At 38.2% G+C, this 26111-nt stretch overlaps 1 protein-coding gene across 1 annotated transcript in view; it reads left to right on the top strand.

Annotated features, from left to right (window-relative positions):
- The first annotated feature begins 4886 nt into the window (after positions 1–4886).
- The window catches only part of sdk1a (sidekick cell adhesion molecule 1a), a 261987-nt gene continuing 240762 nt past the window's right edge, over positions 4887–26111 (top strand). The window contains 1 exon segment of the mRNA XM_056752481.1: positions 4887–6049. Coding sequence (XP_056608459.1) covers positions 5704–6049 — 346 coding nt within the window. The 5' untranslated portion in view covers positions 4887–5703.

The following is a 26111-nucleotide window of genomic DNA, read 5'->3' as shown; positions in this document are numbered from 1 at the left end:
TATATTTATGAACATTGCATTAACCACTGGGACGTATTTACAGACAAGATGAGACAAGGGGTTCAGTGGTGCAGTTCAGCCATTGTGCCAAAGGGGGCACTGTTGTGCTTTGCTTCTTTTTACATTGCACCTCAATGGTTTGTCAAGGCTCTATCAGAGTTTAGCTAAACGGTGGCAAGATTTGAAAAAAAAACATGATCTGCATATTTGGGCATGTCACAGTTTTCATTCAAATGTGAAGAATTTTATCCTTCAAGTGTGCATTACAAAATAATTGTCCAAGAAGTTTAGAATTAAATGTATAAAGACTCATTAGTTGAAGCGTCTGGTAAGCCTTTATTCATATAGCATTTTATCTCCTATCAGACCGCTGTAGTAACTCCCACACGTACATGCTTGTACACCACGACTCGATGATTATACACCAAAGAGCACCCACACATTTAAGCCTCACGGTATGTGCTGTGCCAGCCAGGTTGTGTCGGACCGCAAAAATCATCGCTGCTTTTCAGGGTCATTCGTATAGGGTGTCAGATGCACCCACACACATTTGCATAAAGTAATTATTCCCTAACCAATATGTTAGCCATGCTCGCCGGCTCGCAGGGAAGTTTGTTCTCTCATCCAGATTGCGCTGTAGCTCACAGCGGTGTCTTTCCTCCATTGCGAGATGAAGGATTTTCTGCATCTGCTTGGTCTGTTATGAGCCATACTGAGTTTGGCAAGAAGACAGTCAGTCAAGCCTCATAATGAGTAATAGAAGCTGTTTATCAAGGCGACAGACGAAGGCAGACTTGTTTAGAGTTCCTAGTGTGTTTCAAACAAAACAGATACTACAAAAGCATTGCAATTTTGCTTCCCTGAAAGATTGCTGCCATATGACATCGCTTTCGTAATTATGACTGTGGCATGATGAAGAGAATATGCTGAAGCTGGAGGGGCGTGATTCGCGTGAAAAAAGTGATGCTTTCACACCTAACCCAGGGGCATTTGAGCAGCCAAACAGAAATCAGGTTGCTGATTTTTTGCAGAAATAGATACACACTCCGGATGATCTATCCGGAGAACTTGTCTTGCTTTGAACGGAGGAGAACATTTATTGCCATGACGATGAATCATTTATCATCCTGACACAAAGATACATTAGCACAGATCTTCAGTCGGAGAATTGATGTGTATCTAACCCGGGGTTTAGGTACTTCACTGAAAGAGCATGACTTCTTAGGCCAGGCCGTGTATTATCTAATCTTTCTGATATCCAGCACCCCGACCTCCGGCATGGTGACTACAAACCCTTATGGCCACACATGCACTACATGTTTGATGTCTTCTTTTCATCATCCCCTCATGGCTCTGCTTTAGATAAGGCGGAAAAATGATTTATTGGACGCCTCTGAAGAGAGGTAGCCCAGATGGCTCAGAGTCAAAGCCCTGCTCGTTGAGATATAACAGTGAATGTGACCAGCAGGGATGGGCTGTGACAGGCTTGAGGAAATGTGGGATTGGGCGGAGCAGAGGGGTTCTCAAAGAGAGTTTTTGGGGGAAATGTCCAGAGGTGATAGTTCGTCTAAAAACAAAAATCTCATGTTGTTCCAAATTCTTGTGATTCATATCTGGCTTAGAGCACCAACGCTTAGTTTTTAAAGAATAATTTGTAGAGTAATTGAAGTAAATAGGGACTGGGTCTAAATGACAAGCACAAAATATATAATAGTTTGTGGTTCTGTAAAAACTGTTAACATTGGTCTTTTTAGAAAAGTAGAATGTATCCTTCTTAAGAACTATACACTACACTTTTAATGTTCCTCTTTTTGTTTTTGTGAGTTTTTTTCAAACATTGCAACTTTTTCTAAAGCGTTAAATAAATAGACTAAATTAGTGCTGTCAAATCAATTCATTGTAGAAATTATTATAAATGTTCCTGATCCTGATGCAAATCTAATTTATGACTTGAGAAGACAAGCAAACCTACTTCTACAATACTTTTATAGTCTTTTACACTTGTAATTTTAGAACTTAAATGTCTCCGTCCTCATTCACTTCCATGAAATAAAAAAATGAATAGCCATGTTCCTCAAATACTGAACAATAGTGCTTCTTAGACAAAAGAATGTAGACAGGTTTGGAACATTATGTGGGTCAGTAAACAATGTAATTTTTTTCACTTTTGGATGAACTTCATCTTTAAGGGCCCTCAAGCTCATATACAATAAGTAAACCACTTCCTTTTTAAGCATATCCATTTTCAGGCAAACAGTTTACACTAACTATTTATCGACTGGAAACTGGACCTGGATCCGAAAAGCATGAAGTAAACAGGCCCTGCTGTTGCTGGCTTTGTCTCAACGTTGTTTGCCACACAGACAGGGTTCTGAAATAAACAGATGCAGAAGCGTTTATGCTGAGCGGCTCACCATATGCATCATCACTTATCAGAGAAACCAAACAGCTGAATCCAGCAACAATGCAAATATCCAATCGGGCGCAGCAACAAACAGGTAATAATCATGTACGCTGTCTAAAATGCATCTTGGGGCCTTTTTGATTGTGAAAAATCGCCAAAGCAAATGAATCACACGAATCACCGCCGTGCATTGATGAATAACCCAGACGTCATGTGACTAAACAGCGTTATCAAATATTCTGACAGCATTTCTGAGTTGACAGGTACAGCCCAGGTAAACACTGAGAGGTTCATTTACAAGATACATTGACATAAATGCTCATGCTCAAATTTGTTAACACAGTGGAGATGAAAGGAGCTGTTGCTGATTATTTGTATTACAATAATGGAACATAATCTGTATTCATGAAACAGAGTTTGTTTCCTGCTGGGATGGCTGAGGACGTTTTGAGCTATTCTTTTCCTTTTTCCTTTTGTTTCTTTGGAACGAATTAGTCAGGGAATGAACTATTACATGGATCTGAGCAATTAAAACTGAGCAGGTAATGCTGTGCAATGAGACTCTGAGGTGGATTACAGCATTTGTGGCATTTAAAGTCTTCCTTGCAAAGCATCAAGCTAAAGTTAATGAAATGTAGTAAAGTAATATACAATATTTTTTTTACATTTGACGGTAGAAATATAATAGAAATTGAAATACAAATAGAAATTGTTGCTCTGGTTTTTTGAGGTAGTGACATGGCATGTAGTTGCTAAGAAAGTCGTTTTTAATGTGTCTCTGTTTGGTCGGTGATTGTTTACTTGTCCAAGTCAAAATAATTCATTCTCAGGTCTCGAAGTTAAAACGGCTTGTTGAAATCCCTGGCCGTATGTATAGTAAATGAGCAATTGTAATAGTGATCATTTCCAGGGCAAGCATCACTTTAAGACATCACTTTATCACAGCTGTGTTATATCAGTGCATAGCAGAACAGGATAGAACAAAATACAGCCACCCACACATATAAAGAGAGGCAGACTTCTTATTCATTTTACTAAGTGGTGTACTCAAATCATATTAATGACAGTTTTAAAAGCTGCACTGAGGATAATTGTACATAATCACGAAATGACATGACTGTATTGTATATTTGACTAAACACGTTCAGTGTTTTAAAGAGGGAAATGGCTTATTTAGAATGTGACACAGCAATAACACCGCAGTAGTGAGTTAGTCTGTCTCATTGGCTTTAAAGGTGCTGTGTGTCATTTTGGAGGATCTATTGAGAAAATGTGACATAGTATTCATAACTATGTGTTCAGAGGTGTATAAAGACCTTACATAATGAAGCGTTATGTTTTTATTATCTTTTTCTATCTAAATACACTGTGGTCAATTCCCCATGTTGTCACTACAGTAGCCCTAAATGGACAAACTACTCTACAGAGCGCGTTTTGTAAATACGATATCTCCTTCGACAAAGAAAAACGTGACAGCACCTTATTTCTGTGTCAGCCACCGTAGCGCTTTAAAGGGCGGCGGAGTGGTGTCATTGGTGGCAATTTGCAACATCACCACTAGATGTCGCTATAATTCATACACGACCTTTAATCCTCAATGAAGATGCAAAATGTATACTAATAATATCCGTCAAAATTATACACAGAGTTATTACGACACTGTTTTGTATGTGAAACTCACTGTTAAGTCTTGGAGCTCAGACAATTGCTTTTGTTCACTCTTGCGTGGAAAAATATGCAACTGCGCCTTTTCAAGTTCATTTCTGTGTATCCTGCATTGTCGAGCTTTTTATCTCTTCAGAACACAGAGCTGTTATACACATATTTACATAACCCGGGTTTTGTTAATATACTTAATATACATAAAGGCGTGTGTTAGTATTTACGTGATCTGGTGATAGAAAAAAAGCAGCACAAAAGTTTAGAATATTGTGTAAGTTTTCATACATAACCTGAAATTAAAATTTAAATGCAAGAATGTACGATGACAACAGTTCTCTCTGCCAAAATACCATATGTGTTTATTAGTTAAATTAGCCTTTAAATTGAGTAAGTTTACAACATTTTTTAATGTAATTTTGCCTCATTTCTTTGTTACCATCTGTGACTAATGCTTAAAGTAACCATATTTGCAGTCAAAATCTAAAACATTTTAAAAGAGCAAAGCAGTACGATAGCAGTATTTTGATATAAGGCTATAAAAATATTATATCAAAAATGTAGTGTGGCATCATTTAACGAAGACTACAACAAAAAGTGAAACGAATGCCTCAGAGATGCATTTTATAATGTTGCATAATGTATGTATGTCGACCAGACCACACAGTCAAAGGCATTGCTGTAAACCTAGAGAGACTCTTTGAAGGACTGTATAAAATATTGCCTCCAGCAGCAGCAGCCAATGGGTCTTTAGCAGGGCGGGAGGTGAACGAGAGAGAGAGAGAGCGAGAGAGAGAGAGAGAGAGAGAGAGGCGGCTGCCGCTGCGCTGAATGGAAGTTGCCGTAAGTGCGCTGGATTTGTACACAGTTTTACTCGCTTTTAACCGGAGTTCGGCTCACACGCTTGTTGCTTTAGCTCACAGGACATTGTAAAAAGTGAATCTTACTACATATAATTATTTATTTCTACGAGTCATATTCACATCGCCTTCGCGGGACTCGTTTTATAGGGACTGCCTTTGAAATTAAGAGGGTTTATGGGTACGCGTATTACGCATACAGTTCGGGAGTGCATTTTAATCGGTTCCCGCGCAACCGTGTGAATTCTTGTCCATAGTTGATATACCCAATCGATACATCATTGACATGACTGCTCGTTTTCTTTCAAGCCCTCCAACGTGTTAAAATAACAGCATCTGGACCGGTAGGGTACTGCATACAACTGGATCTGCAAACTACGAGAGGATCCTGCGAACGCGTCGAGACTCTTGGGGATGAAGTGAGTGTGCTCATCGTTTATAGCCTAAATACTGTTTGTGTGACTGCGTAACTTTATGTGGAGCTCATATCGGGGAAAAAGCGAACTCGTGTTAAAGAGCGACCAATGAGCGACTCGTGATGTATAAATGTAATGACAGGTAGTCATGCTTTTCTAAAGCTATCTCGTCGGCTTTGATCGGACGCGGGTATTTGAACTGTTAATGAAAGAGACATTCATCTCAGACATCACATTGCACCTGGACGAAGTGCTCGCTTTTGTCTAACTATCGGTCGAGGTAAAGTTGCGCCTTGGGGTACGGGGCACATGCGACACACGGACTGTATAAAAGTGACGTAGTGTCACAGCGCGAGGCTGCGGAATGAACTCCAACGGATCGGATCCTACATCCAAAGAGAAATTCACGGTGCTGCCCAAAGCACGCGGACCCGGGAGACTAAACAGGAAGGTGGAGAGCTGTGTTGACTCAAGAGGCGACGGACACTCGCGCTCTCTGTGGAAACCCTGTAAAGTTCACGGACTGACTTTCACGCGTGTGGACCAGAATGCCATCATGTGTGACACCAAGAGCACATCCTCGAAGATTTTAACACATTGTCACGAGAGGAATGTCAGCGGGAATGGGAAGAGAAAGTTTGCATTGTGCACTTGGAGTTGGTGGGCGTTTTTCTGCATGCACATCCACGTGTTGAGAGCGGTGGCACAAGGTAAATCTACACTTTATTTATCTCTTATTCTTCATCTCTTTATTCATAAAGACTCGTTTCTTATACGTTATGAATTCATCACGAATAGATCATGGACTATATGCATGGTCGGTAATTCCATTAATCAATTTAATGGTGCCATATTGGAGATATGAAATGTACTTGATCAACTGATTTGGCACTGATGTCATACAACTTGATTTCAATGATAATAGTGCTTGGAAATGTCTGTCTGTGGGTGCAACAGACAGTTAAGCTGAGATCTCTGGACATGAACAAAAGGGGAGTCATTAGGTCAGGCTGCATGCTTGGTCACAGATGGCATATGGATCACTTGGCAGTCCCCTCTATAATGTTTCATATGGGGAATATGATGTATGCATGTGTGTGGTGGGGCACACGGGGGAATGTAACAGTTGGCATGCTGAGAAAATAAATTCACTGTATTTATAAAAAGAGCGTCTTTAATAAACTGTTAATGTGTTTAGGGAAAATCTTACAAGGTAACTGAAGACCATTGTTTTTAAGGAGGTCACGTCACAATTAGTTGTACCATTTGATGTTTATATTTATGAATGTGATTATGTTAGACATTGGAGACTATAATAGAAACAATAAGTACGGCGTGATTATTGATGATTTTGTCAAATTATTGGATTGAAGAATAACAGCATGCGTAATTCAAAAGCACATTTATTTATAATTCTGGAATTTTGCACAGATTAGAGTCATTTTAGCCCGGCAATCAAAAGGATAAATGACCTAAAAAAAACAGATGAATAGAAAACCTCATCCCGCTTTAAGCTCTTTCCACCCATCATACTTGTATTTTTGTCACATTAAATGTGCTATGTGCGTTCCTCAAGGCACTGTAGAAATATTGGCAGCATCTTCAACAAAATCCTGCCTAAAAATCTTCTTTTTAAGGTGTTTCTGCTGGATATTTACACATAGAAATGCGCAAAACTGGCTTTGAGCCGCAAGTGAAAGTGTGTTGTGAACTTTCAAGACGACACAAAACATGCCCAATCTCAGATTAAACGATCACATTTACTCAGCGCTCAGGTGTGAGCGTCCGTGAATGGAGTTTTATGTTTCCTCCTCACAACGTTCTCAAGATAACAGCTCACTGGAGATAAGTTCCTATCACTATAGCCGACACATTCACTTATAGTATATTCCTCTCACACTGAGTGATGAAATACCTCATATCTTAACGCTTTGTTGAATGATCGATATATTATGTGTACGTATCATAAATGCTGTCTGAGCGTGGCTCCAAAGTCTACACTCTACACAGCTGAGGTTACTTATTAACTAGGTATAAGGAAAGGGTCCCTAAAGAGCACACACGGACCATAAATGCTAAAGCAGACATAACAGTCCTTCTTGTGGAGGTGTAGTTAACCTAACTCACGGTTGCAGAATATATTGCATGCTTCAAACTTTATATACTTTATTTCATTTCGAAAGGTTTGGCAAAGTTGCGGATGTGCATGCAGTGTCAGCCCTTTCCCAAGTCCTGTGTCAAGGTCTTTGATGTTTGGAGAGCTCCCAGCACTGTTCTGGGAATGGGCTAGATATTATTGATCTGAATTGAGGAGCCAACCGCTTTATCGGAGCTAGCATAGTGGGACGAGGTTGACTTTTTAACCTTTCGGTTTTATTCAACACAAAAATATCTATCTAACTGTTGAGATGAGCGTTGAAGAACGTCAAGACGGCTGCCATTTTATTTTGAGATGGAAGGAAGCTATACTGTTTATTGTATAGTCAGTTTATGTTTTGATGAAAAGCCCATTATAGTCTAAAAATGCACTTGGCTCTCATTCTGATTCATAAAATACCGGGCAAATCTTTTTGCATATTCGCCTCAAATCATAAACGGGGAGTTGAATTTTCTGGCTTCTTAACTCTGGCAGAAGACCACAGTGCCCTTAAAACCAAACACTGGGGCAGAGAGGGAGTTTGTCGAGCTGTAGCAGGTGCACAATCCAGTGGCGTGCTCCGAGAAAGGTCTCCGGGCTAATGATGTTTGTGCCAGAGCATTGTGCAGGTAAATGCAGTTTATTCCACGAGCAAGTGCCTGCGCCCCGTATAAAATCTGTTAGCTGTGCCAGAACACAAATCCGCACTACTTATTTAGGGCTGTAAACTTTATATTTCATTGCCTCACCATCTGTGCAATCAGCCTGTATCAGAAGGATCTTCCTCGACTCAAGTCCATCTGATTTCTTGACTGCGCTCATTTTGATTATTGATTCGCGCACAAATCATTGTGTGTACATGTAATGCATGAGCTGCCATTCGTCGCACAGCTGTGCAATGCTGCCAGCCTGTCCAGGTGAAGGATACCACATAGTAATTCATGTCAGAGTTGAAAAATGGCCTCCTATCGTCTAAATTAAAATGATGAGTAATGCCTCAAATGACGAATCGTGGCTGTGCCGCTTAACTCGAATTCCATCTCTTTCATGCGATGAAGGTTAATAATCACGTCCGGTGTTTCCAAAAAGGTTAATGAAATTATGAATTGTTTTTCACGGAGTAAGATGAGACAAATTCCATCCTTGTTAAAAGGGTTTGATTGCATTTTCAGCTAACTGTGAAGCGAGTTACTCTCTGTTGCCAGATTTGACAATTACAATCACGTCTTAAAAATTTAATTTTTATGTGGAGAAACATTTAGCAAACTTAATATGCACTTACCAGTATACGTGATATAATCAGCTTGAAAAATATTTCTAGCAGTTAAGTGCATGACTATGACTAGAGGTTTTTCTTGAGTGACGAGAAACTAGAAATACATCATACAAAACCATTCAATGATGGAGTGTGAATCTCTATGTTATTATTAGGGGTTGTAGAGTATATTTTAAACCTGTTAACTGTCTGAGCCCTATTTGAGGCTACTCATGAAAATGTATGTTGGAAATGGTGGTAACTCATGAATTCTTTGGAATACAGACTTACGGTTGGTCTCGTTTGAAAGAAGAAAAGTAGCTGATTATTATGAGGGGCCGTTTAGGCCATAATTATTGAAATGACTCTTACAAACACTAGTGAAATAAAAACATCGATCGAACTTAGTGAAATTCATTCACACGTATTACTGAAATGACTCTTACAAACACTAGTGAAATAAAAACATCGATCGAACTTAGTGAAATTCATTCACACGTATTACTGAAATGACTCTTACAAACACTAGTGAAATAAAAACATCGATCGAACTTAGTGAAATTCATTCACACGTATTACTGAAATACCTTTTACAAACACTAGTGAAATAAAAACATCGATCAAACTTAGTGAAATTCATTCACACGTATTACTGAAATACCTCTTACAAACACTAGTGAAAACATACATACGTATTACTGTAATCTTTTACAAACACTAGTGAAATGTATGTATATGCATGCTAAAAAGCCTCTTATAAACAATGGTGCACTAATGAGGCAACATATTTCAGGTATAGTTGATGAAAGATTTCAGTGTAGTTGATGAAAGATTTCAGTGTAGTTGATGAGAGCATATTTCACTGGAAAAGGAAGCTGCATCCGCACTTCCGTTTAGTTTGGCGCACGTTGATGACGTGCAGATACGCAGCGAACAGGAACCTGTCAGATGCAATTAATTTACGGAGTAATATTTTACATCGCCCCCCACGCTACCTTCGGTTTTTCCTTATACAGTTCCGTTGTCAATGCAATTTTTTTCTTTGTCTAAAAATATATTTTGGATGGCATGGTATGCTTTGAAACAAAAAGTCCCAAAAAGCTGAAGAGTGCGGTTCCGTAATTTTTGGCTTCTACAATTACAATTAAGAGTGTGTCGAGGAAATAAAAGTTTGTTTTAAGATATCAAAATGACGCCACAGCGATGTTTTTTGGTTTTGCAAGTGTCTGCGTTATTTTCATTCACGAGTAACAATGAAGATGATATTACAGCTTTTCTAAGAAGTGCACTTCAGTGTTTAAGCATATAGCGTCCCACTTCAATATTCTCCATTCCATGGTCGCAACGTACTCTAGATGGTAATCCAAAATGTTGCACGCCAGCACGAAACAAAGACAGAACACTGGTAGCTCTGTTGTTGTCAAGGCAGTCAAGATAGATTATTGTTCGACTGTAGCCATCAACACAGCCATGGAACACCATTCTCCACCTCACAAGCTTATGGTTTCCATCAATATGCCTGTTGACAGTACATAAACACAACGTTGGTGGTTCATAATGTCATATCAGGCTTTTTTAGTTCATAATATTATTAAAAAACACATTTGTAGGTCTAAACTTATTGGGTAGTCATCAATATATATTTTGATATAAATTAAAAACCTCTTATTTCCATTCAAAAAGATGACAGTGACTCCAAATCACCCAAATGTGCAAAATTATTAATAATTTCTTGCAACAAGTTAAAACCCAGATAGCTTAAAATTTACTGTAACACTTAAAGTTCTTCATACTTTACATAGTGGTGATAGTTCAAGGGCACTGATCACCCCTCAGGTGCATAAAATATAAATACAACAGCGCCTTTAATTGGTAATAGAATTTGTCTGATTCGTTTTTGATGTACATAATGAATTTAAACAGCTAGTACGTTACATAATACAATTTACAATTTAACAACCAATTGTAGAGTAATTACACTACAATTACATGAATTATTAAATACATTAATTGTATACCACGGTAAAACTTACTGTAAAAAAACTTAATAATATTTGGTTACCATTTTTTGTTCGTTTTATTTGTAGTAAAACCATGCTTAATTCTTGTAGAGTTACGACGGTGTCCCGAGATCTTTATTGTATGGGCTATGCAGAGCATGAAGAATAAAGTAACTGGATTCAAACTTGTATTTAAACAAGCCACTGCATTTTGCTAACATGTCTTGGTTAATACTTAATGTCTGACTTACAAAAAAACAAGTTATGCAATGTGCGATTTTTCAGTATAATTATATGAGTAAACGAAACCATATATTCGTACCACCATTCGCCGTTTGTATGTCCTCTAAACACTGAAGTGCACTTCTTAGAAAAGCTGTAATATCATCTTCATTGTTACTCGTGAATGAAAATAACGCAGACACTTGCAAAACCAAAAAACATCGCTGTGGCGTCATTTTGATATCTTAAAACAAACTTTTATTTCCTCGACACACTCTTAATTGTAATTGTAGAAGCCAAAAATTACGGAACCGCACTCTTCAGCTTTTTGGGACTTTTTGTTTCAAAGCATACCATGCCATCCAAAATATATTTTTAGACAAAGAAAAAAATTGCATTGACAACGGAACTGTATAAGGAAAAACCGAAGGTAGCGTGGGGGGCGATGTAAAATATTACTCCGTAAATTAATTGCATCTGACAGGTTCCTGTTCGCTGCGTATCTGCACGTCATCAACGTGCGCCAAACTAAACGGAAGTGCGGATGCAGCTTCCTTTTCCAGTGAAATATGCTCTCATCAACTACACTGAAATCTTTCATCAACTACACTGAAATCTTTCATCAACTATACCTGAAATATGTTGCCTCATTAGTGCACCATTGTTTATAAGAGGCTTTTTAGCATGCATATACATACATTTCACTAGTGTTTGTAAAAGATTACAGTAATACGTATGTATGTTTTCACTAGTGTTTGTAAGAGGTATTTCAGTAATACGTGTGAATGAATTTCACTAAGTTCGATCGATGTTTTTATTTCACTAGTGTTTGTAAGAGTCATTTCAGTAATACGTGTGAATGAATTTCACTAAGTTCGATCGATGTTTTTATTTCACTAGTGTTTGTAAAAGGTATTTCAGTAATACGTGTGAATGAATTTCACTAAGTTCGATCGATGTTTTTATTTCACTAGTGTTTGTAAGAGTCATTTCAGTAATACGTGTGAATGAATTTCACTAAGTTCGATCGATGTTTTTATTTCACTAGTGTTTGTAAGAGTCATTTCAGTAATACGTGTGAATGAATTTCACTAAGTTCGATCGATGTTTTTATTTCACTAGTGTTTGTAAGAGTCATTTCAATAATTATGGCCTAAACGGCCCCTCATAGATTATTGCAAAAAAAATCACACACACACACAATTTTTTTTAAAGGTATGTTGTTAGGTTTTAGGTAAAAAAGTTAATGTTTTTCTTTGATAAAAAAAAGGATATGAAAAAAATAAGCACACTTTTTATAAAAAGAATCATTTACTCTCAGTACATAAATAATTAAAAAAAACATCAAATAAATCTGTATTCTAGAGTCTTAGACCTTTCCAATCATATTGATATTGCACAACTTAGGTGTCCCGTATGCGGAACGGGTGACAGTTAACAGGCTAAGAGTTGTATGTATATATGTATTTGTAGTAGTATTTTTATAGAAAAGATTGTAAAAATTAACTTAAACGTTTAATACTTTAGTTGTGTGTTTTTGCTCAAGTTCATCACTTTAAATATGATCAATCTCGAGATTTAGATGCATTTCAAATCAAGAGTCAGATTGATTGCTGCTTAACATTACGGATTCAAATGTAATGAAATGGAAAATGAATTGGACTTTATACATTTGAAAATGAAACAGGGTTAAACAGAATATCAGAATGAATACATCAGCAGAAATGTAAAGTTATAATACTAGGAGTTTAAACATGTATTCAGTGAGAACAAGCTGGCCTTTAATTAAGTCAGCTTTATCACCTCATTTTATGACATCATTCATGTTATTAATATATATAAATCCATCAAAGCACAGTAAAGTTTTAAGCCTTTGATGGTCAAACACTTTGTTAACACTCATTGTTGAGTTGACGGTGTAAATGCAAGGATTCATTTTGTGGAAGGTTTTAATCCCCAAATGACACATCGAGCAAAACATCTCTGCAGATCTGAGTCACTAATGTTATCTAAAGTGGCATGTTGTTACATGTGTCAGAAAACTTCATCAAATTATACAAAAAAAAAGATTGAATACAAACTAAACTTGTGCATTGATTCTTTAAATTGAAAGAAAATGAACTTGGTTGTTTCAATTGAATCACAGCAGTTTTTTGAAGCATTTCAGCAAGTATAGCCTGTATCCTCTGGGAATGAACATTACAATTTTGGACATGGACTTTTAATAAGGGATTGATCTCCACTATAAAAGTTAATAAATATATTGCTAAATTGCTAAAACAGAAACTGGTACCGCACAACAGGTTGACTAGATGTCAATATTGCGACACAACCCTGTTTGAGAGACTGATTGCTCATTCAGATTGTACTCAAATGTTTGGGATTCAGAAGTTTTTAATTGAAACTTTTGTATGAAAAGCACACAGAAAGAGAAGGAGTATCTGAAAAGACTGACTCGTACAACGATTGATCGCCGTAATGACTAGAAACAATATTTCTAAAATAGAAACATGCGTTTCAGAGTTTCATTATTCTTTGAATACCTGGATAGAATTTGGCAAAATAGATCTTTTGAACAGATCGGACCCAATTTGATCTACACTGGTCTAGGTCATGGTCATGGGTTCCATTCCAGGGATTGCACATACTTAAAAAACAAAAGACTGGATAAAAGCGTCTGCCTAATGTATACAAATGTAAATGTAAATTGTGTCCTCGTCTCTTTTAAATGTACAGGGGTAAAGGCTTCCAGACAGTGTTTCAATAACTCACAATCATCAGATTCAGTTGAGATAACAGTAATGTTAGGTGGTGTCTTTAAATTTTCTAGTCAATTTCAAAGCCAGAGTTTTTGATTTGTTGTAATTTTATCTGACATTTGAGACCATTTTAAAGAGTGCAGTCACCTGTTGCGATACTTGGCAGGCTTGGAATGTGTCGCAACAATAAAAGTCTTTGAGTAGTAACAGTACTGCTGTTTATAAGGACTTCCATGTGTAAGCTAATAAGCTAATTGCTGAGGTTCAGCTGGCACACTTTCAGCTATTGTGTATAATAGATACAAGATGTGTACCACTCGGCCTACATAATGGGGCTTTGCTAACTTACTAGTCTGAAAAGTAGCATGCATTGACCTTTAAGATCTAAACAGCTTTATGTGTGGGGATTAAATTTCAGTTTATTTGAGAGTTTTAGAGTCAAAAGCTTCTCGGGGCAGTTTCAATGCGTTTATCATTTAAGCTCAGATGTGTTTCAAAACTTTTATAAGCAGTGATAAAAGCAACATATTTGCCTGGAAATTTAAACTACTCTTACTGTGGTCCGATGTTGAATTGAGAAATAGTTTGATAATAAATCGACAGGACTGTCTTTGGACGGGTTTTTGGCTGCACATTTTATTAATAATGTACTAGCAAAATCAATGCCATCACTCGGCTCCAGCTCCACTCCATATTTTTTATTTCTGCTTTGTAATTTTTAATTGACATTTATGAGATTTAGCAGACGCTCTTATCCAGAGCTGCTTACAAAAGTGATTGAGCATCACATATGACTGAGAACAGATTCATGTTCCAGACCCACGCTTCGCACATGCTGATGAGAGAAAAACCACAGATCTGCTCCCCGCCCCACGCCGCTATAGCGTACTCTTGTCTGAAATCACAAAACACGGCCAAACCTGGTTATAAAAACACTGAAACATCGGTGTCATGTCAGCACTGTTTGAATACTGTTTGGTCAATTAAACAGAAGGACCAGAACTAACCATATTCATTTTTAAAGGGACAGTTCACCCAAAAATGAAAATTCTGTCATCATTTACTCACCCTCAAGTTGTTCCATACGTGTGTAAATTCCGTCGTTTTGCTGGACACAACGAAAGATATTTGGAAGAATGTTTGAAAGCAAACAGTTCTAGGCCACTTTTGATTTCCGTAGTAGGATAGAAAACTTATATGGTAGTAAATGGTGCCCCGAACTTAATGATGACCGAATTTTCATTTTAAGTGGGACTTTCCCTTTAATGCACAAAGTTGATAAGCCTCTTTTACTTACAATTATTATTGAAAAATGTAACAAGTAATTGAATGTAGTTTTTTTTGTATAATAAGCTATTAGAGTTTGTGGTTTATTATGACTTTACAGTGTTCTTCCTAGCCATTACAACATTCTTTGGTAGACTTAAAGAAGGTAAACCAACATGTTTCGGAATAATATTTCGTTGAAATTGAAAATGGCACCACTGTTCATCCTGATTGGCTTGAGGACATAAACGCAGATGTATTCAGTTCAAAACAGAGGCAAGGCAAATTAACTGTGCATATGTTTTGCATGTGCGTTTTAATATTTCAGCATTCCAACCCACGCAACTATTGATTACACAACACAAATCCTCCACAATTTGTTTGGAGGCTATCAGAGGCATTCTCGCTCTGATGTCATGTTTTTTTAGAATCTCTTTATGTTGAACACTAACATGGGCCAATATGTTCGGACCCTTCACTGTTTTCCTTTGCAATAAACACATCGAAAGAACCCATACTTATCCGCTGATATGTAGGTCGTCCGAAATGTGTTTGGACACTGGACACATGTGTAGAGCAGCATGGGAACCAGGCTTTGGTTTCACAATAACACAGTTGTTATCAGCCGAAGTTTCTTGGTCGGCTAGAAGAGCAAATACACAGCGTTCAGTGGAGCCGAAGCAGGAAACACCTGTTGAAGCGAGCTGTGCCGCTACCACGCCAAGATTGACACAGTGACATTCAAAAGCAAATTGGTGCCGAAAGCCACTTTAATCACCGGGATCATAAAATTGCAGAGCCGCCCATTACCCCGAGCTCTGAAATTCTTATTTAAAAAAGAATGGCTGGGAGTACAGGGCTCAACCTCCTGCCAAATGCCTCTGTATAGAGTGGAATGATTATTTTACACACTCAGCATTTTTACATGCTGGCGGATTATTGTCAACGTAATCATTATTTCCCTCTTTAATATATGACCCCGCGACTCCATAGTCAATATGTCATCAGAAACTGGTGAAATGCTGGAATCATTTACATTTCTTCACTCCTGCTATGCAAACACGCGCCATGCTTTGAATGTCGAGATCAGTGGAAGCGGGTATGCCTGCGATTTGCCTTTGTGATCTTTGTGAACACGAGCCTCAGTGAAGCTTTGTGCTTCCAAATTGAAACCAATTGTTCGTTTGACTTGACATGATACAGTGATTTTGCTTTCAGTGTAGTTAAGTATTGGATTTATACAATTAAGTAGAATACATACATTCGTAAAAGATAACAGTCATTATTATAAAATAAACGCAAACAATGTCACGGTTTAGTATAATAAATAAAATTCCATAATCATACTTGTGCAATTACAATATTATAAACGACATATGCTAATACTAATTTATCACTAAAACAATATTTTAAGGATTCTTTTAGTGTTCAGTGCTGGCATTCTCATAGTCTAGATAATGTTGACTGCGGCAATAATGCGATTATAATAGTATTTTGGTAATACTGTGATTGCACTTTACCTCATGTAAATGCAGTTATTCGATTTAAATAAGTTCATAATCGCAGTAAGCATAATCGAAGAAACAGATGTGGCGTACGCAGGCTCAATTCGCAATAGGATCACATGTATGCTGGTCTGATCTAGGTGCGCATGTGCTGTCATACATCTTAAGTGCAAATTCATGGTAAACACTGCAATCTAAAGTTTTACCGTTAACATAAATCGCTGTCAGTCGTCTCTGCTCCTCATCTTCACACAAAAACAACGCGAACGCGATGACAGCGTACACCAACGTTGTGGAGGCAGTTCCCATCACATTTCTATATTCATCACGTCAAAACCATAAGATACATCCATGTAATGGTGTTTTGTATTTGACGCGAATAAATTAAAACTTTAGTCAGTAACTAGGCATGGGCCGAATACCGGTTCCAAGGTATACCGAGGTTTAAAAGAGTCAAGGTTTCAAAACCACTAACATTTTCTATGAAACTGATTCTAATGTATGAGCTGTGTATTAAAATAAGATGTATTTGTGTCCAGTTGAAAAGTTGTTCGATAACGCAGACATTTGAAAATAACACATTTTAGTATTGTAATTGCAATACTGCAAAACTTTTGCCAAAGGTTATAATACCGTCAAAATCTCATACCGGCCCATGCCTACCAGTGACACACACCTACTGTATTTTAGATTATTGTTTGTGCTGTGTATCAGTGCTGGTCGATATACCGGTTCATACCGAATACCGAATATTTTTGTCATGATATAAAAAAAATGATGCCGCATCATCGGTGTATGTCGCTTAAACAACGTGCGGAATGCAGCGTAGTGAGACACTGTTTCAGTGGGGTCCCTTTTCACTGTTGCACTGTGACTGGCCATTCACACAGAATGGCTCTTTGTATGCCGTGGCACTACTTTATCAAAATGTTTCTATATAAATGCCCTTAACGGAGGCGTTTGGATGTTTGTGTGCGTCTTGCGCATTAGCGGTAACGTTAAATATTTATTTCCCATCGCAATGTGAGCATTCACCTCGCGGCCTAACAGCAGCACAATGGTAGCGATTACAAGTTTGCATTACGTTGTATTATATACTCACAAACAAATATTTAAAAAAAACTATTGTGTTCCCCTCATATCTGCTCCATATAAGCATATAATAAGTATGATACATAATATGATTTCAGGAAATCATGAAGCTATTTTGACTATGGGGAAAGAACCCAATTGCAGGCAGCAGTATCCGGGGTAACAAAAAGGGATATTTATTTAAACAAGAAGCAAGAAACACAAAAACAAAAACAAAGACCCACGATGGGGTATAACAAAATAACAGACTCAACGGGAACAATAAACTACTAACTAGACTAACAAAACACTTGGTATAAACTGACATGAACTAGATAACATTTGCTCACGGCTGGAACAAGGTACATAGACAAGACTTGGGATACGCAATGATCTGCACAGGACAAGAAACGAGGAGGCTTTATATGGGAACAAACACAGGATAATTAACAATGATCAGGTGTAAGGGATGAAACACTGATGGGAAGGTAACAAGGAAACGAGATGACGGGAAACGAAGACGCGGACCGGAGAGAGAGTATTAAAAGCCGATAGGTTCACTATCTCTCCCTCCACACAAAACCTAAGGCTATGCAATGTCTCTGCCGCAAGGGCAAGAAAAGGACGGCGGAATCATGACAGTCTTATTCCTAATATGCTTAGAAGCTAATAACATCTAAGGTCAAGTAAACACACAAAACGGTTTTCTTTTATCGGGAAAGCTCGGCAGAGTTCGTTTTTTTACCATTACTCCGATTTCGTATTGCATGGAAACGCCTTTACTGTTTTCTCTCAGTTTTCTTTGTTCGCAGTCGATGTAGAAATAGAAAAATACTGAGGGTACTACAGGTACTGCGGACACGAGAAGAGATATAAAAATAGATTTTTTTATACGATTTCCTGCGTCACTTTTAATTACTAGATAAACAGTCACGTCATAGCACGCAAGAAACCTGGCAAGTCCCAAACTTCCATGTAAATCAATTTTCTGTGTAGCCGGTTTATTGATATGAATGTAAACAGGTTTCTTTAATAAGCTGGTTTTGTTATAGATATCTGTTTATGGACCCCTCAAAAGAGAACATCATGGGTTACAGAAGGTGTTCTCAATCTTTTTGACTTCTTATATTTTATAATAAATAATAATTTATATATCAAATAATAGTACATATCTTGCTTTGAAGTTTTTATAATGTGTTTTAATGCTCGTCTTATTTTAATAAAATATAAGTCTTCTTGAGGCCCCCTTGGAAGTCAGCTGGTGGCCCCTGTTTTGAATCACTGGGTAACAGGTGGGTAGCAATGAGATCAGTGTCACTACTTTCATTTAAAGCTCAGAATCAACACTAATGGACTAAACTGCTTTCTCCGAGACTTGAAATTAGATCTGAACATGTCGCATATGTAATCAGCCTAAAAGGAAAGAAATCCTTTACCAATCGTGTGATCTGTGACATTCCTAGGCTTCCATTAAGCAGGATGTTGGGTGATGGCAGGAGAACCCAATCCAGGGTCATAAAGGCAGCCTGTGTGCTCTGTTGTGGCGAGGCATTATGAAAATGAGCTTGACAGGACATGGGGGGTAAGGAGGCCGTGTGACTTTGCCAGCTGTGGCGGACACCGGGCGCACGGTGGCAGGTGGTTGATTTGTGACCAGTGTGTGCGGGTCGCTAACAGTCTGACCTGAACCCTTTGACATCATGATCTCAATTTCAGACTGCAAGGGACTGTGCTCACATTTAATTATAGCGGTTTAAATGAGCTCCGTGCACGGCCGAAAATGAGGAGATCATAAGAACTCACAGAAACAAGGCAACAGTTTGCACGTTTTCCTACTTTTAGTTCATAATTACTTGAAGTTAGTATATCCTCTAAACCTAACATGTTAAGATGCATTGCCTTCAAAATTTGTGGCAATAACTGAAACAATTACCTTGTTTAAGCAACATGTTCGTAAGTAGGGGTGGGCGATCTAGAAAAAAATTCAAATCACGATTTTTTCCAGATAGATCACGATTCACGATTTTATCGCGGTTCTTCTTCAAGTTGGTTTTAAGACTATTTTGCAAATTAAAGGGGCTTCAATACAGCCAAACTAAGTCCCCATATAAAAATATACTCTTTACCATTTATATTATGAAGAATATTTTAATCAAGTTAATATTTAATGCAAGTGCAAGACCATAAATCAGCTGTTAGCAAAAAACTTTACATTTTGAATTTTGTTTTTCATCTTGTTGCGGCACTCTGAGTAAAGCTGTGGAATGGACGTGGAGGATAAATATTTTTGGCTGGGTATTTCGTGACGTGGATCTACGACTTTGAGCAGTTTTTTAAAGCCCTCATTTTCCACAGTCTTTATGGGAATCATGTCTTTGGCCAGGTAAAATGCGACCGCGTCAGTGACATCTTTCCAGCGCTTGTTCATTCTGTCATACGGATACGGAGTTCCTTTCTCAAATGGTTCTTTCGCTAAAGTCGTTGTTTAAGCCTTTTAGTTTCCGTATGCTTGGTTGTACCTGATTTACTCGCGTGGGATCCCTTTATAATTTGACTGTCGGCATACTCTTTCAGTCCCTTTTATTTTGAGATGGTTAAAAAGGTTCGTTGTGTTGCCTTACGACGCTCGAATCTTATGATTGCCACATTTGCAAATAACTGTTGTTTGGGCCGTGTCAGTTGGGGAAAACCCAAACCATTTCAATATTACTGATGTAGAATTTTTTTTAGGGACCAAGTCCTCCGTGTTTCCCTCCATCTTCACTGACCGCGTCACTTAATCTTACTGAATTCACAAGCAACGTATACGAGCTTGTTAACATGGCGCAATCTATCGCAAGTATGTTGACGAATTCTATAGAACACTACTATATAGGACGATTTAACGATTTTCCCGAAAAAGTGGATCGTGCAGTCATTTTAATCGTTCACGATCTAATATCGTCATATCGCACACCCCTATTCGTAAGAAACGTAACTTTTTTGGTTGAAAATAAATATGTAGTTTCAGTGTGCTTTACTTCGATTTAAAAGCTAATAAGCTTATAAAAATGCTTGTAAGTTATACGTTTGAATAAGTTGACCTGAATGGTATGATTTTGCTAAAATATATACTTCAAGAGATATTGTATAGATAAGTCTCCAGCAGTTTCACGTTTCAAACAGATATGGCAATACAGAGGCAAAAGATACAGATTGGAAACATCTCTATGTAACTTCTCTTTTACAAACTTGATGTTTTCTTATTTATCTGATCCAAGAGTAATTTAACAGAGCTCTAGAGGTACAGTTCAGCATCACACACGACCACATCCAACGGAGCAGACACAATGATAACTCATGCTGATACTTAGATGGATTCTATGGTATTCTATGGTTATATTCATGCTTCTGCACTCTTGCTCATGCAGATCATTGGTCTGATTCGGAAGTGTTGCGTCAGTATAAGACCATTGACTGAAATGTCAGTGGATAGTGAAATGTTGCTTGATAAACCATCTCTAATTCCAGATTCCCACTATACATGCACATGTGTCGGCAGGGTCGGGATAATCAGGTTATTCATTTCTGCAGAAGATGTAATTGTTGCCATAATGTGGACAAATATCAGCTCATTCTTGCGTTTCCGTCGTCGGGTAATGCGTTGCTCCATGTTGCTGCAGGCTGTCTGATCCACATCATTTAAATGTTATCATCTATGTCCTTGTAAATATCACCATAGATGACCAAACATTGCAGTTGCCTAATTGATCTTCCATTGAAGCGGGCGCAAATGACCGACATTCATCTAAATTACTGTGTGCGGTCCGAGCATCACCGCTCATTTACTGCACATATAAACCATCATCATATTTGCGGCATAACAAATGCATGAGAATGGCAACGCGCGTGGCATTTCATCAGTGTTTTGATTGTTATTCAATCAGCATGTGATATGCTGTTTGCTTTTTTTATCCCTATAGGCAATGGGAGAGATTGTGATTGGACACATTATGGCAATTTTATTGAAATCTAACAATGCAAAAAAGTGACCGTGTGTATGGGGGACAAACAAGTGCCTATTAGGATACATCATCAAATAAATGAAATGCAAATTCGCGACTCTCTCCGGGGCGTTTTGACTAAGAATACTTTTATTGACACAAAGAGGCATCGCTTACCCAGTGTGAGCCAAACGTGTTTCACATTCAGCAGCTCAATGAACGCTGCAATGACAAAATGTTGACAAAACGCTAGATGTGATAGACATACTAGCACTAAATGTGACAGACGTAATGCCAGTCTTGGACAGAAAAGCAATCTGGGACATTTGCATTATATAAACCTACGAAGCATTTAAATGAGTTTCTGTAGTTCCCAGCCAAGAAATGAATTGTGTCTCTAATGGTTGTACGTTGGTACAATGAAATTCCTCTAATGATATCATTCTCACAACATAAGTACAGTACAGCTGGTAATATGCTTGCTACACATTGATATCAAGGTAAACCATTTGCTGCCTGCGATCGTACAAAATTACAAGGTCAATTAATCCCGGTAGACAAACCGATCATGACTCGGTAAGTAATTCATTGTAATTTGAGGGTAGGAAGTGTGGGCTGAGCATGATACAGTCAATGTTTCCCGCATAACTTTGTGAGACTAAGGGGGCTAAACTTATTTTTTCTCTAGGGGGGTCCAGTGGAATTGTCCCCTGGAAGAAAGTTTTGCATATTTTAAAGGTAAACGCTGCAATCTGGTGCATTTTAAGAGCAAAATTAAGTGACTAAATCTATTAAAAATACAAAAGCAATAGTAGTATATTAATCATTGGCTCCATTGATATAAATGATAAATGGCACATGGTAAATGGGAATTCACAAACAGTCAAAACATGTAGAGCACGAGCCCTCAAAAATTAAGCAAAAAAGTGTTAAACAGTTGAACTAATTTATTTATTAACATATACTGTATTAAAACGCAGTGCCATTGTCCCACTCCCCCGCATGGCAGTATCACTTTACTATCGGGACCAGGGGTCTCATTTATAAAACTGTTTTTAGGATCCGTACTAAAAGCCCTAAATAGCGTACGGCCAAATAAATCTTATTTATAAAATTTTGCGTACGCACACCTGTAAGCATTATTCGCTTTATAAATGCAATGTTAGCTTAAAAGAGCATAGCATATAGAGAAAATAACCACGGCTCTTAACTAAAAGCTGCAGCTGTTAAGAAAACAAAGCATACATTTTGTGCAATTACTGCCTGTCAGATGAGTTTGTGTCCAAACATTTTGCAGTGTTTACATATTGTTTATTACTGCATAATATATTTCATTAAAATGTAAGATTAATTTGTTTCATAAAGTACAAGCTCATAATGCCTGTATTTTTGCATTTTGTGTTTTTAAGGTGAATAAAATACTTTTCCCCCTATAAATTGGATCATTGAGGATTTCTTTAAAAAAGTATAAAGATGTTGTCTCATTCTCGTGAAGTCAGTCTCGTGTCTGGTCTGGTCTCGTGGGATAAGTGTCTCTTCACACCGCTATCATTTATGGACAGTTTTGTCATTTCAAATTGTTATGACTTTCTTTCTTCCTCCGGACGCACAAGAAGATATTTTGAAGAATGTTGGTAGCCGAATAACGACAGTACCACTATCCATTGACTTGCTTTTCTTTCAAGTCTGTACAATAGAAGTAAAAAACGCTGTTGTTCGGTTACCAACTTCAAAATATCTTCTGTGTCCTGAGGAAGAAAGACAGTTATACAGGTTGAGGAAATGATGACAGAATTGACATTTTTAGGTAAACTGTCACTGAATTTAGTATTGAGACTGAGATACCAGAGGCTAGTATTGCACAAAAAAGTCTTACTTAACTAAAATTCCTGCATGGGATGATGATCTGACATAAAAAGTCATTATGCAGGCTTAATGATGTTGTTGTTGGTTTTGTTGTCAAGGGCAATGAATCTTGGGTGATGAGATTGTGTTTGCATGCTTTTTCTGGGGATCTTGGTTCACTGGATTCTACCATCTTGTCTCAATTGTGCTAGTGGCTGTGTGTATGAGAGAGAAGGTCAAGCAGCACCAGTTTCCCATCTTTTAGCATGTGGTCTATAGTACACTCATAGTTTAGATTCAGCTTGACTCACATTATGATTCTGGGAACTGCAAGTCGTAACCTGCTTCAAAAAAGACACACTCTTATTGGATGAATAACGTCTGAGTTGTTGCTCTCGTCGCTAATATATTCACCTTTTTGTATATGAGAACAAAAATAATTTACTGTTGTGATTAAGTACATGAGATGAACAAATGCGGACCTTCTATTTATTCTTGAATTAGCAGCAGTTCAACTTCTCAACTGAAGTTCTGTCAGGTTTTTCAGAATAACACTTGCAAGAACAATAGTCAGATTGTCTCTTTCCTGCACCTCTGTGTATTCACTGAAACAAATGTCTGCAGCTTCAGGGCCCAGCGGAGGCAGTGTTAAATGGACCATCGGTTTTATTTGATTAGAGAGTCAAGTAATGTCTTCGTTGTCTTTTAGCATGTTGGTAAATTGTTCTTCACAGACGCATCCAGTGACCCCAGTCAAGTGTTTTTGCTTGAGAACTTTTTCTTTCATCTGAGATTAAATTCATCTCCTGATAAAAGAGCGGCATATGGGTGGCGTCTGCTGGCGAGCCCTTGTGACCTAAACTCAACAGCTCTTGAGCAGAGGTTGCAGCGGACTGTTAGCCTTCACGGATATGTTTACCACGGTATAAATTATTCGCTTTTTTGGCTGTGCTGTGATGCATATTACAATAGAGTTATTTTTGTTCAGCTAACTCTAAATGTTAAAACGTTTTACACAATCTATAGATAACATTAGGTCCGTTTTGGACAGTCGGATGATATTAATAATAACAATAGCAATAATAATAATAATGATATATTAATAGTAATTGTTGATATTATTATTTAATAATAACAATATTGTTGTTGTTGCTATTAGTATAATGTATTATTATTACTATCATTATTATTCCTGCCTCAAGTGGAGGAGTTCAAGTATCTGGGGGTCTTGTTCACGAGTGAGGGAAGGATGGAACAGGAGATTGACAGACGGATCGGGGCAGCTTCTGCAGTAATGCAGTCGCTGTACCGGTCTGTCGTGGTGAAGAAGGAGCTGAGCCGCAAGGCGAAGCTCTCGATTTACCGGTCAATCTACGTTCCTACTCTCACCTATGGTCATGAGCTGTGGGTCATGACCGAAAGGACAAGATCCCGGATACAGGCGGCCGAAATGAGCTTTCTCCGCAGGGTGGCCGGGCGATCCCTTAGAGATAGGGTGAGAAGCTCGGTCACTCGGGAGGAGCTCAGAGTAGATCCGCTGCTCCTCCACATAGAGAGGGGCCAGCTGAGGTGGCTCGGGCATCTTTTCCGGATGCCCCCTGGACGGCTTCCCGGGAAGGTGTTCCGGGCATGTCCCACCGGGAGAAGACCCCGGGGAAGACCTAGGACACGCTGGAGGGACTATGTCTCCCGGCTGGCCTGGGAACGCCTCGATGTCCCCCCAGAAGAGCTGGAGGAAGTGTCTAGGGAGAGGGAAGTCTGGGCATCCCTGCTTAGACTGCTGCCCCCGCGACCCTGCCCCGGATAAGCGGAAGAAAATGGATGGATGGATGGATGGATCATTATTATTATTATTATCATCTTCATCATTATTAAGACGATGGACATTTATTTGGATTTTAGTGGATGTAGACATTTATTTGGATTTTAGTGGATGTAGACAAAAAAAAATATTTATAACACATTCATAAAAAAACTGCTTCACATAATCTAACATGAGGTTAAGGAACAATACCCCCCAAAATAAAAATGCATGACTTTCTTTCCTTTGCAGAACAAAAAGAAGATATGTTGAAGAACCTTTGTAACCAAACAACACTGACCCCTATAGACTTACATTGTATAAACACAGAACCACATTTCACAAAATAACTATCCCTAAAACTATCCCTTTAACAGTACATTATGAATGTCATTGGTTGAGTCACACTAGCCAATACTAGCCAATATACAAATACCTCTGACCCCACATCATTTTTATCTATATCAATGCCCCAGTTTGTGAGGTGGCTAAGCAACCATAAACAACCTACTGTTTCTACACCAGACATGATTGTCGGCTCAAAATTAAATCGCTCTCATTAGAATCCCTAAAGCTGTCCACACTAGAAGCAACCAGTGTCCTCCGACATTCTGCTTGGACTACAGTTTGTTAGTGTTGGATTTAGTGCTTTGCGTCAGATTTATCTCAGGTATCAACAGTATAGCAGGATCTCCACTGTTTGACACGTTTCTGCCAACACACATGATAAACCGTCATGGATCTAGTATCTCCATTCCACTTTTCTTCTACGGATGCGGGGAGGCAGGGAGCGTAATGTTGTCCCGTGAGAAGTGAGTGATGAAAAGAAGCAGACGTGTAGAATGTGTGAGGTGACACATCTGATAACCTATAAATAGTGCGTGTGAGAGGACATACTAGCAGGCGCATGCTGAGGTGAGAGCATCTC

Source organism: Triplophysa dalaica, chromosome 7 (assembly GCF_015846415.1).
Source record: "Triplophysa dalaica isolate WHDGS20190420 chromosome 7, ASM1584641v1, whole genome shotgun sequence".
Lineage (NCBI taxonomy): Eukaryota > Metazoa > Chordata > Actinopteri > Cypriniformes > Nemacheilidae > Triplophysa > Triplophysa dalaica.
This window is presented reverse-complemented; position numbering and strand designations above follow the sequence as displayed.